We start from the raw sequence: 12132 nt of genomic DNA, 5'->3' as shown, positions 1-12132 counted from the left end.
CCGCTGCAACTAGATGCGGTGGCGCCGGTTGAACAGGGGAGACCGGGAGAGGGAGAAGGGCGGGTGGTGGTGGGGGGTAGGGGGCGAGCACGCCGCCGCAGTCTCCGGCGCCGCCACGACACGAGAGAGGTCAGGCGAGAGAGAGCGTGCCGTTTCGCGCGCGAGAAAGAAACGGGGTTTACTTCCACGAGATGTGACGCGTGGGTTGTTTCCCTGCGATTTCCACGGGGTTTGGGAGGGAACTAATCCCGGCCGGGTCTAACCGAAGGCTGTTACAGACCGGGATCTGACCCCAGCCAGGGTGAAACCCACGGGGTTTCGACCCGATCCCGGCAGGGGTGGGGATAACCGAACATAGCCGAAAGCAAGTGTGGACTTTAACGACCAGAGCGGAATGCAAGGACTTCTAAACGAGTCACGTATCTGTGCATCATACCATGTTTCCATTTACACTTTTATAAAGCGTAAGGCTATGGAAAAAAAGGAAGGAGAAGAAACGAAAACAAGGCCAAAACCCTGGAGAATATCTATCCTTTACACCTTGGGAAGGAGTGGAACTTCTGTTGTTGCTACGTTGAGAGCGTGGTCATTTTGATACACTAAAAAATGAAAAACCAACTGAATTCTGCAAAAGACTATTCAATGCTCGTCATCCTACGAAGCAAGAGCACAGCGTTGCTGGTGTATCCGCTTCAGGAACTGCTAGACTGCAAGGCAACAAGGGACGCGTAGGCACCACCGGGCAGGCGAAGGAGCTGCTCATGCCGCCCTTCCTCGGCGACCACCCCGTTCTTGACCACTGCAATCTTGTCGGCGGCGGAGATAGTCGACAGCCGGTGAGCCACGACCACAGTTGTTCTCCCGATCGTCACCCTGTCCAGGGCCTCCTGCACCATGCGCTCCGACTCCGCGTCCAGCGCGCTGGTCGCCTCGTCCAGGAGCAGCAGCTTGGGGTTCTTGAGGATCGCCCTGGCGATGGCTATCCGCTGCTTCTGCCCACCCGACAGCTGCACCCCGCGCTCGCCGACGCTCGTGTCGTACCCGTTTGGGAGGGTGGAGATGAACCTGTCGGCGTTGGCGGCCTTGGCGACGGCAACGATCTCATCCTCGGATACCTGCTCCATCTTGCCGTAGGCGATGTTTGCTCTGATGGTGTCATTGAAGAGGACCGGCTCTTGGCCTACCAGACCAATCTGCTGCCTGAGCCAGGTGAGCTTGAGGGTCTTCAGATCCACCCCATCTAGAAAGATGCCGCCAGAGTCAGGATCGTAGAACCTCTCGATCAAGGCTATCACCGTAGATTTCCCACTTCCGCTTTCCCCGACAAGCGCAACAGTCTGCAACAAACAACCAGGATGACAATGCATGAGATCAGTGGCGGAGCTAGCTCAATCTATGCAGCTATAGAAAAAAAAAATCTTCAGAGAATATCCCCCTGGCCTCAACATAGCTCCGCCGCTGCATGAGATACTGAGATCTGCGTTACTGCCTTTGTTTCACTCCAGGGTTTAGTACCAATCACTCATGATGTTTCAGTTCTGGGCACTAGTTTTAACTCTGCCAACAAACTAGCTGCTGTAAACTACGGTATTAACTCAAATGCAGTTGCATTGCTTAAGACTTCTGAGAAACACTTCGGTTCTTTTTTACTTCTCTGCTAAGCTACTGTATTAACTCAAATGTTAGGTGCTGGTATGGTCTCTGTTATCGAGCCAGATGGTTTCTCTTAATGGAAATCGGAAGGGGAGGCCCTTCTTTTATTAAAAAAAATTAACTCAAATGTCATCGCATTGCTTAAGATTCCTAAAGGAACTGAGAGCTCTGTTTACATTGGGTTATGTTCTATCCACTTTTTGCCCTAGTCAAGTTATTTTTATCTTGTTCAAGTTCTTCTATACATCAGAGCACTACAGCAGTACTGTAAAAAGTGGGAGAAAACCGAAAACCAAATGTACCTTGCCAGATGGTATCCTCAAGCACAAATCTCTAAAGATTTGCACATCGGTCCGAGCAGGGTACTTGAAGCTCACGTGCTGCAACTCTATATTCCCTTCCACTGCCTCTAGTGTCGTTCCTACCTCATGGCTTGCGTCAATCTTGGATTTCCTATCAATAATCTTGAAAATGGAGGCAGCTGCATTTTGCACTTTGGCAAAATCCCGAGCAAGGGAACTCGACTGAGAAACTCCAACAGCCATCATGGTTAAAGCGAAGAAGACCTGCACTTTCAAGAAACAGCAACGGCAATGAGAAGAAGACCCAGATCAATTATTTGAGTCTACGAGTTGTTCGGTTCTCACCCTGAAGACTTGCCCAACTTCTGCAGTCCCATTGTGTACAAAGCGAGCTCCAACGTAAAAGGATATGGCATAAAAACAGAAGAGCAACGCGAATGAGAATCCATAACCCACGCCACTTATAGCCCCCTGACGAACTCCTTGTCTCACAGGACCTTCACATTTCTTTCGGTAGTTTTCAATTATTTTCTCTTCTGCACAAAATGAAGCAACAGTTCTGATGTTACCGATGGCATCAGTGGCAATTGTGCTCGCTTGTTCATACATTTCCTGCAGGCAACATTACAAAGAATTTCAGCTAATAACTACACAATGATATGATCGCCATGAAAAAGGAATAACAGACCATATACCTTGGCATCAGCACCAAAACCCCTCATTAACCTCGTTTGAGCATAACTCTGTGCAATCACGCAAGGAAGGAAGGACAATACAATGCATGCTAGTTTCCAGTTTGAAATCATGGCTATTACGATACCGACAACAGCAGTGCTTATGCTTTGCACTATCAATGACAAGACATCCCCAGCAATGCTTTTAACAGACGCCGCGTCCCCTGATAGTCTGGAGCCTATTGCGCCGCTAGAGAATTGGAACAATGATTGAGAATCAGGAAACAAAAAAATGATGGCATTCTACAATATTGATGTATCAGATGAATAAGTGAACACAGAAGTACCTGCTGTTCAGAGGGTCATCGAACCATCCTATTTCCTGGTAAACAACCCGACTAAATGAAACCGCACGTATGCGCTCGATAAGTTTACCACCTGCCATGTTGAACAAAGCGTATTGCAATGGGATGACAAAGATGGAGATAACACCCAACATCACATACATCTCTGCCCAGAATACGGAGTCTTTTCGCAATTGTTGTGGTGGTTCATAGAATGTGTTAATGGCACTTGAAAGCAGCATGCCAAACACAGGAAGTATAGCACCATTGGCTGCAGCAGCAGTGCATCCTAACAGAAGGATTGGAATCTCAGGCTTATGGAGGTACAGCAGGCGTCTGATCACATTCTTCCCTGACTTGGCATCATCAACCCCTTCGGTTTCATGTTCATGCAATGAGAATGTTTGCGAGTTTCTTCTGCTTCCACCCTGTGGTGAATATCTACTCATAGATCTCCCAAAGGATGGCTTTATACTGCTATGTTGACTTGCAGAATTTGCAGTATCAGATGCTGATTGTAACCTGCTGGAGTCATCTCCATGAGATCCCTCCCTTTTCGTATTAACCTCTTGCAGCCGTAAAAGTTGGGAGTAGGCTCCATCGGGATCCTTTATCAACTCAACATGTGGCCCTGTTGTGCAAACATGCATTTAGAGCTCGTTTCTAACATCAAAACCTGAAACTTCACCCTTGCTGAATAAATGCAGTAAGACTAGCTAAAAGTGATGCAGAAATTCAGCTTACCTTGCTCCACAAGCTGTCCACGATGTAGCACTGATATTGTATCAGCATTTTTTACAGTGCTCAGGCGATGTGCTACAACTATTGTGGTTCTGTTCACCATGATATTATTTAGTGCATCTTGAACTACACGTTCAGACTCGGCATCAAGTGCGCTTGTAGCTTCATCAAGAAGTAGTATGCTGGGGTTCTTCAAAATTGCTCTTGCGATTGCAATTCTTTGTTTCTGTCCACCAGATAGTTGTGTCCCATGCTCACCAACCATTGTATCCAGTCCCTGGTAATAGTTGTCAACTTATAATTAGGGGTGAAAATAATACTGCAAAAATACAAGATTGCAGAATGCATGCGAAGGGATTAAATGGGCATACATTTGGTAACTTGTCGATGAACTTCGCAGCATTAGCAAGCACAGTTGATCTCCTAATTTCTTCCTCTGTCGCACCCTTCTTTCCATATTCTATGTTTTCTCGTATAGTAGTTGTGAAAAGAATAGGTTCTTGGCTAACAAGCCCTATTTTCTGTCTTACCCAGCTAAGGTTTAGCTGTTTCAGATTAACACCATCCAGAAGAACTTCACCTGATTGTGGATCATAGAATCTCTCTACCAAGCCAATTACAGTAGATTTCCCGCTTCCACTCTCCCCAACCAGTGCCACCGTCATGCCAGTTGGAATGCTTATAGAGAAGCCATTGAAGATAAGTTGCTCAGGCCGTGCAGGGTAACTGAAATGGACATCTTTCAACTCAACATTTCCAACAAAGTTCTCCAATATAAGGCCACACTTATCACTCGCGTCAATCTCAGGTTTTCTATAAATGGTTGCAAACATTTTGTGAGCCGCAATCTGTCCTGATGCAAAAGCAGTTAAGCATGGAGAAGACTGTCCAAGAGCCCTACAAACAATTAGAAGAAACGAACGTCATGCAAATGATGGCAATTTAATTTGAATTTGGAGCTTTGTATCTCGAAAATAGATGCTGCCATGCAAATGAAAATACTAACATTGCACCAGTCATGATGGCCATCAACACATTAATGATATAGCCACCAGTATATCCCTTTTCAATAATCAGCTTTGCACCATACCATACAGCTAGTCCATAGCTGCAGAAAACAATAAGCAGAAGTGAACCAACTCCAAGGCCCCCGGCAATACCCTGGTGGACTGCTGACTTGTATGATATTTTCAAATGCTCTTTGTATTCACTAATTGCTCTGCTCTCTCCGGTGAAAGATATCACCTGTTTTCATGAAGTAAATGAGAAGTTAGCTAGGCACAAGAATTGCAAGGGTATAGTTATGGAAGATAGATATACCGTTCTGATTGATCCTATTGTCTGTTCAACCACTTTCCCCGCTTCAGCATAGGCCATCTGGGAACGGTTTGATAACTTTGATAGAACAAGTGACATGACTGTAGCAGCTGCTACAACAGGAGGAATACTTGACAACATAACAAGGGACAGAAGCCAGCCTCTTGTAAATGCAATAATAAATCCACCCAGAAATGTTGATACCAGTTGGAGAAACTTGCCCACCTTCATAAATAGTCAAATTAAAGTGTGTTAAGCCACAAGTTTGTAGAGATGGTGTTCTATGCATTACACACGATCTTGCTACTGTAATCAGTAAAGAATTTCAACATGCACCCAAGTGCAAGTAGTTTTGTATTGGAGGAAAGCATCAAGCTGACACGGGTATTACAGCGGCGAGCAGGCGACTAAAACACTGATAAGAAAAGGGACAAAATAACAACAGAAACAACCTTAGCTAGCCAAAAACGAACAGCGAAAGGAAGCCCTAGCCCACTGACAAAGCCAAATCGGGAGGCCTAGCATACTGTAATCAGTAAATATGTATACTGGAAGTAGCCTTAAATTTTTTGCATAGTTGAAACTGCAAGCTTTTTATAAAAAACTAGCATACATCAAAATCATGATTCACTTAAAATAACGCTTATGATCTTTGGAAATCCATGCAAAGGAGACATGTACTTGAACTAACTTGACCTGGTTGTGTGATAATTTGTACTCCCTCTGTAAAGAAATATAAGAGTGTTTAGATCACTACTTTAGTGTTCTAAATGCTCTTATATTTTCTTACGGAGGGAGTAATAGAAACAGAAAACTGAAGGTATGCATTAAAGTACCTGAGAAATAGGAACAGGGAGTCACATGGATAAGATATGGCTCACCTTTTCTCCAATTGCATCTTGAATTAACACTGTGTCACTAGACATCCTTTCAATAACTTCTCCAGTTGACGTCTCCACATCGAAAAATGATATATCTTGTCTAAGTATGGTCTCGAGGTACAGCCCACGGATGCGTGCAGCCTGTCTTTCTCCAGTCACCATCCAGCATGACACCTCTGCATGCAGAAGCACAGTTCAAAGAGATAGTACGATAATCATATATATCCAATTGCAGTTTCTGACATCTTTATGAAAAATAATACCAAAACCAGTGTTATTTTTTCACTAGTAATATGCTTCATACCAGAATAAGAAGGAAGGTCTCTTTATGGAAGTATTTGCCCATATCCACCTCAACTTTTGGTTAAAAAAGTGTACAATGAATCCCCAAACAAATTAATAAATCCATATATTGAACAAGCCTGGCCCTTGCCAACTCGGTGGCTCGCCAGGCTGCTTTCTGGAGACAGCGTGGGAAGTGTCGAGCTGTGGCGGAAGGTGACGAAAATACCGGCTACTTCCACGCCCGCGCGTCGCACCGCCGTCGTTGCAATACCATCAGGGTGCTTGCGGTGGAAGGGGACGAGCTCGTCTCCCACAACGACAAGGAGGCCGCCCTGAGACGCTTCTACGCCAACTTGCTGGGCCGGGTCCCCCACACGTCGTGGGGGTTTGACCTGCCGGCGCTCTACGCGGGCGCCCCGGTGGTCGATGGTGCTCCGCTGGTTGCGCCGTTCTCCCGCTCCGAGATCCGGGAGGCTGTCTTCGCTCTCGACAGGACCAGCGCACCGGGGCCGGACGGGCTCGGCCCGGCCTTCTACCAGGCCGCCTGGAGCGTGGTCGCCGACGACCTGCTCGCCTTCTTCGACGCCGTCCACAACGGCACTGCGCGACTCGGCGGGATCAACCGCGCCCTCATCGCTCTCCTCCCTAAGGAGGGGACTCCGGGCCCCGGCGACTTCCGTCCCGTCTCTCTCCAGAACGGTGACGTGAAGATCCTCTGTCGGGGGCTCACCACTCGGCTTCAACGGCAGATCGGTCTCCTGGTCGATGTGGATCAATCTGGGTTCCTGTCTGGGCGAAGCATCTCGGAGAACTTCGTCTATGCGGCGGAACTTGTCCAATGCTGTAAGAAGAGGGGGGCGCCGACGCTGGTGTTCAAGCTCGACTTCGCCAAGGCCTTCGACTCCATTGCCTGGCCTAGTCTTCGCCGGATCATGGAGGTGAGGGGGTTCCCCGCCGTGTGGTGTGACTGGATGGACCTCATCCTCTCGTCCTCCACTGCGGCGGTCCTCCTTAACGGGGTGCCCGGGCGCTGGTTCGCCATCCGCAAGGGGCTGCGCCAGGGCGACCCCATATCCCCGTACCTCTTCCTTCTGGTCGCCGATGTGCTTCAGCGCATGATCCGCTCCGACGGCGGACTGCAGCACCCCCTGGTCGATGGCGCGCCCTCGGTGGTGCTGCAGTATGCTGACGACACGCTTATCATCATGCGTGCGGCCCCTGAGGGCGCGGCCCGGTTGCGGATCGTCCTCGACCTCTTCGCCAAAGCTACCGGGCTGGTCATCAACTTCGCCAAGAGCACTCTTGTTCCCATGCACGTCGCCCCTGAGGTGCTGACGGCCGTCGTCGCGTCCTTCGAGTGCTCCGTCGACTCCTTCCCCCAGACCTACCTGGGGCTGCTGCTATCCTGCGACAAGCTAAAAATTGATGACTTCACCCCGATGATCGCCAAGGTCGACCGCTACCTTGCAAGGTGGCGGGCGAGGCTGCTGTCGCCTGCGGGGCGCCTGGTGCTCATCAACGCGGTCCTCGACTCGCTCCCCACCTATGCCATGGCCGCCATGCGGCTGCCCCCTGCGGTCCTGCATAAGCTCGATGGGCTACGACGCGCGTTCCTTTGGAATGTTGCGGACAGAGCATCAGGCGCCCAGTGCCTGGTTTCTTGGGATCGGGTCTGCCGGTCGAAGGCGGAGGGCGGCCTCGGTGTTCGGGCCCTGGGTGTGCAAAATGACTGCCTCCTCCTCAAACTGCTGCACCGCCTCCACTCCCACACGCCGTGCAGATGGGCTTCCTGGGTCTGGGACCAGTTGGCGGGGCGGTCCCTCCTTGGAGCCGGCCGCTCCCCCCTTGAGGGTGAGCACTGGTCGGCCCTCCTGCGGCTGCTTCCGGTGTACAGAGCTCTCACCAAGGTGGAGGCCGGGGATGGGCGTGCGACCTCCTTCTGGCATGACCGCTGGCTCCCCTGTGGGATGCTCCGGACGACCTTTCCTCCCTTGTTCACGCATGCCACCTGCTCCGAGGTCACGGTCTGGGAGGCACGCCGCCGCGGGGTGTGCGCGCTGCTGGTGCCCCGGCTCACCCCGCGGGCGGCCCAGGAACTTGATGCGGTTCAGCTGCTGGTTGCGGCGTGCCCCCCCCCCCCGGGCGAGCCCGACGCCCGGTCTGTCGCGCTCTGTGCGGGGCTGGTGGTGGGTTTTCTTCACGGGGCGCCTACGCCCTCTACCACTACGGCGGTGTGGGCGCGCCTGCGGCTTCCTTCCTTTGGTCTTCCCGTGCCCCATCGCGAGTCAAGTTCTTCGGGTGGCTGCTCACTCAATCTCGTGTGCATACACGGGACGTGCTGCTGCGCAAGACCATCCTCACTGCGGCGGAGGCCGGGTGCCCCTGCTGCGAGGCGGAGCTTGAGACGGCCGACCACCTCATCTTCGGGTGCCCGTTCGCGGTGCAGTTTTGGCGTAGGATCGGGCTGCCCCCTGCTGCAGGTTCAGTTCGTGCGCTTCATCGCTTCGACGCGTCCCCGGCCGTCGGCGCCAACTCTCCTGCGGGCTTCGTCCTTCTCTGCTGCTGGCGGCTATGGAAGCGTCGAAACGCCATTGTTTTCCAGGGTGACACGATGTCCCTTGCTGCTACACTCAAAGCCTGTCGGGATGATGCAGTGCTTTGGCGTGGCCGGATGAAGACCGACGATCAGTCCCACATCGACATTTGGTTGTCTGTTCTTAGATGAGCCTGTGAGGCTTGCGGATCCTGAGAGTTGCACTCAGCTCTCGCCCCTCTTGTAACAACTGAATTCTCTGGTGGCTTTTGCCCCATTTACGCAATATATACAGGTGGTGGAAGGGCTCCCCCCCCCCCCCCCCCCCCCCCCCCCTTGAAAATTCAAAAAAAAAATTATATTGAACAAGCAATGTTGTACCAAAGGAATACATCAAAGCTTACAATTAAATTATTGCTAATATAATTAGAGTTCATCAGCTGGTTGGATTATGTCTTTTCTTTTACTCCAAAAATGGAAATTCTAGTGATTTTATGTTTTCTTTGGTTGGTGTGAAAAACTGGGAATATAAATAGTTAGCTTCTGGTGCGCAACTCTCTTCCAGTGCTCTGGTGCAACGATATGCAAAAACCATTAAACTGGTGTGACAAATTCCATGAAGTTCTTAGAATTTTTACATAAGTAAAAAGTGCATGCCAAACAAATAACCTCAAAAATATGAATGGGTAGGATGCATGATCATCACATATACTAAGCCAGAGACAAATTTATTTCCTTAAGGGGCATAAATGAGTACAGCAGTATTAACTGGTGGGTCTGGCATAGCATATTATGAGTGTAGTTAATAAATCTCATCAACAAATGGGTAGTGATACATGCATATAATTTACTTCCTTTCCAGCATTGTGGCAAATAATTTCTGGTCTTCATTTCATCCAAATTAGGATTGCCAATTTTCTAACCAATAGAAATCATTCATACTTTTCAAGAAGAACAGCATATTCAGCATCTTGAATCGAAAGTTTCTATATATGCAGAGTCCTGAACAGGTGGAGTACACATTTTTTATAAGAAACTACGTAAATATCCATGAGCCAAGCAAATATGGATAACATGTGAGAAATTTACACCAGAAGACAATATGGGATTATGCACTTCCAAACTGCTTCTATAATAGACATGATACTTTTGATACTTACGAAGAAAACCTGCTACTCCAGAAGCTAATGCTAGATACACAAATCTGACAGCAACCTGTAAAGACAAAAAGGCATACAACATAAAATGGTGAAAAGTAGTGCCAATGTAAAACCAGCAACTCAGATTATAAATGCCAGCTGATGAAATTTCATTTTCAGTAAGAAGTACTACTACTGTACTACATGTTCAACTTGACAGTAAAGAGCATCAGGCATGAAACATAGAAACAGAAGTAATATACATGTACACGTCAAATAGCAATTAGTACTGCATAACATTCCTGGGGGAGAAGAGAATACAGCCAGCTAACTTTGAGATACAAGCCCTCACAAAAAACACTTTGAGATACAAGCGGACCCCTATATATATTCTACCGAACCATTTCCCATAGTGTTTTGGACATTCGTGCATGGAACGTTTTGACCATGAAAAAGGACCAGCCCTATCAATTCTGCTGGCTTTGGTGAGGAATTCGTTCTCTCTTAGTTATGAAGTTGTGATCACACAGTCATCCGTACAAAATTCGTTAGCAGAGCAAATTGAGATCCATATATCAAATAGTAGGACTTTGATACTTGCCACCTTTCGAGATCCATAACAAATCGTGAAAATTCTGGTGATCTGGAACTCTAAATTACTACGTACACAGCACGGGAACATCGAACAAATTGATCACAAATCAAGTAAGCTCCATACCAAAAATAGTAACGCAGACTAATTAACTCCATACCAAAAATATCAAAAGGAACTAATTATGCTCCATACCGGGAAACAAATCGGAACAAATTAATGATAAATATGTGATCGACACTCTTCTCAGATAACTAAATCAATCGCCAGAAGACTAAACGTTCGATCTGAAGGGCTCGATTTACTCGAGTCCGACGCTGCCCATGCCAAAACCCTCGAAAACTCTCGCAGTAGGAACCGGAGGTGCGAAGAAGAACTAGCGAGCGAGCGATGCGAGAGCAAGGCGAAACAGGCAGGCGAGGAACTAGACGACGCGGCATTGAATCATGGACCACCCAGGAACGCGAGGGAGAGAGGAGAGCGAACCCTCGACGGGGGCGGGGGCGGGGGCGGCGCGGACCTTGGAGACGGCGTGGACGAGGTCGGCGCGGTGGGCGGGGCCGAAGGCGTCGACGAGGTCGCCGACGAGGAAGGCGAGGAAGGGCATCGCGACGCCGTTGGCCATGGCCGCCGCGGCGCCGACCGCCATCAGCGCCGCGTCCCGCCGGTCGGCGAACGCGAACAGCCGGTACATCGGCACCCTCTTCGCCGCGGCGGCGGCGCCTCCCGCGCCTCCCGCCGGCGCCATCTGGTGCCGAGAGATCGGTCCGAGGCCGCCGCCGCCTCCCCGCCTAGCGCCCTACTCTTTCGCGCCTCGCGCTGCCGTGGGAGGAGAGAGAGGGGCGATGCGACTGCGAATGCGGCTGCGATGGTGTGTGCATGGGTGTGTGTGGCGACCCTCCCTGGTGTTTAATGTGGCGGCGGGCGGAGTCGATCGCGTAGCCGCCAGCTGTCTTCTTGTTGGTGGAATCTTCTCCGTCCTGCTTGTTTTGCCCCGGCGTGGGTTTATCACTTTATCTCTTGGACTCGTCCGGTCGTCATCAAAAATTAAAAAAAAAAATCAAATGTGGCAGTACCATTTTGGATAGCCAAAGTGCCAGACACATTTCTGCCGTAACAAAATCCTAGTCACAGACCTATTTTGTGTCGAATGTCAGGAGCACATGTACGTGTCATGCCAGGAACAAACAAGCCAGGGACATTACTGCCAGCGTGTTTGGTAATTTTTAGGAAGGGAAATGGGACGTCTCAGATCTGTAGGCACTAGGCAACTCGGTGGTATGCATATCAAAAGGTTTGCAATTAAGCCAAACACTACTCTGCAGACGATATTTTATATGGACGGTCACTGCACGACGCCTAATCAAGTGGTCTGCTGCGATTTTGGTCTATGCATGGATGGCTCGATCTCACTGTGGTACAAAAAATAGTATGATTGCTGTCGTGTTTATAGCAACGCTCAATATTTATTTATGTTTGCGTGGAAGCAACACTCAATAGTGAATTCTCTCATAGTAAAAGCGTTGTAATCATCTCTTTATGATACTACTACCCACTAAGAAATAACTTCAATACTACCTATAAATGGTCTAAGAATGGCTATATATATATACATGCATTTAGTATATGCATAGTGTCTCTCTTTATTTTTTTGAGGGGGAAATGTTGCTC

The 12132-nt window shown here is 49.1% G+C and overlaps 1 protein-coding gene across 1 annotated transcript; it reads right to left on the bottom strand.

Moving 5' to 3' along the window:
• Positions 1 to 483: 483 nt before the first annotated feature.
• LOC123077518 (ABC transporter B family member 11) lies at positions 484 to 11540 on the bottom strand. The gene is made up of 12 exons (XM_044499799.1): positions 10982 to 11540; positions 9891 to 9945; positions 5913 to 6088; positions 5035 to 5256; positions 4721 to 4959; positions 4086 to 4611; positions 3718 to 3991; positions 2977 to 3604; positions 2651 to 2879; positions 2301 to 2567; positions 1956 to 2219; positions 484 to 1337 (listed from the first exon to the last, which is right to left on the bottom strand). Exons 1-12 carry the CDS (start codon positions 11207 to 11209, stop codon positions 693 to 695), a joined length of 3753 nt encoding a protein of 1250 aa, XP_044355734.1. The 5' UTR covers positions 11210 to 11540; the 3' UTR covers positions 484 to 692.
• Positions 11541 to 12132: the final 592 nt, after the last annotated feature.

The sequence above is a fragment of the Triticum aestivum genome, chromosome 3D (genome assembly GCF_018294505.1).
Source record: "Triticum aestivum cultivar Chinese Spring chromosome 3D, IWGSC CS RefSeq v2.1, whole genome shotgun sequence".
NCBI lineage: Eukaryota > Viridiplantae > Streptophyta > Magnoliopsida > Poales > Poaceae > Triticum > Triticum aestivum.
Note: the sequence above shows the minus strand (reverse complement) of the source record. Positions and strands in the feature narration are given on the sequence as shown.

Coding starts and splice junctions, on each gene's coding strand:
- LOC123077518 (XM_044499799.1), bottom strand. CDS start 11,209: ATGGCGCCGGCGGGAGGCGCGGGAGGCGCCGCCGCCGCGGCGAAGAGG. Junction 3,605..3,717: donor TGGACAGCTTGTGGAGCAAG/GTAAGCTGAATT, acceptor TTTGCACAACAG/GGCCACATGTTGAGTTGATA. Junction 2,880..2,976: donor GATGACCCTCTGAACAGCAG/GTACTTCTGTGT, acceptor CCAATTCTCTAG/CGGCGCAATAGGCTCCAGAC.